The sequence below is a fragment of the Marmota flaviventris genome, chromosome 10 (assembly GCF_047511675.1).
Source record: "Marmota flaviventris isolate mMarFla1 chromosome 10, mMarFla1.hap1, whole genome shotgun sequence".
NCBI lineage: Eukaryota > Metazoa > Chordata > Mammalia > Rodentia > Sciuridae > Marmota > Marmota flaviventris.
In genome coordinates, this window is record NC_092507.1 from 115,620,398 (window position 1) to 115,622,978 (window position 2,581).

Genomic DNA, 2,581 nt, shown 5'->3' on the forward strand with positions numbered 1-2,581 from the left:
TGTTCAGAACCAATAAGTGCAGTACATGGTGGTGAATTCTTGTAATAACAGTGACTCAGAAGGCTGAGGCAGATTTTAGGTGAGCCTGAACAACTTAGTCTATTGAGTTTTTTTGTTTTGTTTTAGTAGCAGAGATCAAACCAAAGGGTGCTCTACTACTGAGCTCCATTCCCAGCCCTTTTTATCTTTTTTATTTTGAGAGAGGGTCTTGCTAGTTTGCCCAGGCTGTCCTTGAACTTGTGATTTTCCTGCCTTGGTCTTCTGAGTTTTCGGGGTATAAGCATGTGCCACCTGTGCCAGACTAAGACATTTTTGATGTGTTATTTTATTGTATCCTTCATTGGAATACAAGCTTTGTGAAAGTGAGATTGTTTTCTTCACTGCGAATTCAACAAATAAACAGATGCTATAGGCACAAAATAGGTTCTAAGTAAATAACTAGTAATCCATGAGTAAAGAGGAATACATGTTACATGAAACCTATTTCACTGACTTGTATATTAACCAATGCATTTGATTTTTTAAAAATTTTATCTAGGAAGGAGTTGAGCCTTTCTCCCCCAGCAGTTAAGATTGCTGACCATGGTGCCAAGTAACCAAACTACTGTGGTGACAGAGTTTCTCTTCTCTGGATTTCCCCAACCTGAAGATGGCATCTTCTTCTTCATTCCTTTGCTCCTCATCTACATATTCATCATAACTGGGAACCTCACTGTGTTTTTTGCAGTCAGGATGGATTCCCGTCTCCACAACCCCATGTATGATTTCATCAGCATTTTCTCATTTCTGGAGATTTGGTACACAAGTGCCACGATTCCCAAAATACTCTCCAACCTTATCAGTAAGCAGAGGACCATCTCCATGATTGGCTGCCTCCTACAGATGTACTTCTTCCATTCGCTGGGCAATTCCGAGGGCATTTTGCTGACCACCATGGCTATTGACAGGTACGTTGCCATTTGTGACCCTCTCCGCTACCCAACCATCATGACCCCCCAGCTGTGTGCTCAGCTCTCTGCAGGGTCCTGCATCTTTGGCTTTCTCGTACTGCTCCCAGAGATTGCGTGGATTTCTACCCTGCCCTTCTGCGGCCCCAACCACATCCATCAGATCTTCTGTGACTTTGAACCTGTGCTGCGTTTGGCCTGCACAGACACCTCCATGATCCTGATTGAGGATGTGATCCATGCGGTGGCCATCATCTTCTCGGTCTTGGTTATTGCCATTTCTTATATAAGAATCATCACTGTGATCCTGAGGATCCCCTCTGTTGAAGGCCGCCACAAGGCGTTCTCTACCTGCGCAGCCCATCTTGGGGTCTTCCTGATGTTCTATGGCAGCGTGTCCCTCATGTACCTGCGATTCTCAGCCACTTTCCCACCAATTTTGGACACAGCCATTGCACTCATGTTTGCTGTTCTTGCTCCTTTTTTCAACCCTATCATCTACAGTTTGAGAAATAAGGACATGAAAGTAGCCATTAAGAAGCTTTTCTGCCCTTAGAAGATGTTTATTGCATTTTCAAGTTAACTCTGGCTCATAGGAATCTATCACTGTAGATGTTACTGTAAGGTCCTACACCCATAACATGAGCAAATACCACATACAGTGTCACACTAATATTTTGTCTCCTTATTTGAGTTCTCCTTCCCATGTACATATTTATATTTTATGTGTGATTTATTAAGAGAGCATATACTAACTGTCTAGTCTGGCACAGGGATAAAATGTAAAAGCAAATATGACGGTTAAGCCATTAAAATATCTTCATGAACAATTGTCTTATTACTTTTATATAAACATTATTTTTACTTAAGCATTATATTTATAAGCATCAATATATTAATAATGACCACAGATTATAAAACGTAGTAGTTAAAGGATAAGATCTATGAAAGAGGGGTTGGTGTTGTGCCTTAGAGGTAGATCACTTGCCTAGCACATTTGAGGCACTGGGTTTGATCCTCAGCACCACATAAAAATAAATAAATAAAACAAATATGTCCATCTACAACTAAGAAAAAAAATGAAAAAAACAAAGATCTATGAAAGAGGTCAAGATTCATATTTCAGTGATACCACACAGTCACTTTAAAAGTCATTAAATTCTCAGTCTTTTAGTTTCATTGTCTATTGCCATAAAAGTAATACATTTTAAAATTGGGACTACATACATTTTAAAAATATTAAGTAAGTTATTTTGTGCTGGACTTAGAATATTGCATAACAGTAAAAGTACAAAATGAATATTATCTATTATTTGCCCCTATTTATTAGTATTCTTTTGATGTTGTAAAGATTTGTATAATGAACAATGATATATTAAAAATGAAATCATAATCTTAGCTATAATGAGCTATGATTGTTATTTATAATGTTTTCATTGCTTATTTTTCTGAGGCCCAAGTAGAAGTCAATCTTCATTTTGCTTTGATTATTATGGTTGAATTTGTGCAATTTAATTGAATTAAACTATTTGTTTGGAAACAGTCTCAAACACATTCAAGAGAGAGAGAGAAGACAGATTAGGAATAGAGACAGAGATACAACTTTTCCATGTGTTTTTATAGGACACTTGCTT

General features: G+C 37.9%; 1 protein-coding gene across 1 annotated transcript; it reads left to right on the plus strand.

The window, feature by feature from the left end:
* The first annotated feature begins 582 nt into the window (after positions 1 to 582).
* Positions 583 to 1,530, plus strand: LOC139707420 (olfactory receptor 6K3-like). The gene is given in 1 exon segment (XM_071618651.1): positions 583 to 1,530. A coding segment is annotated over 1 exon segment (948 nt).
* Positions 1,531 to 2,581: the final 1,051 nt, after the last annotated feature.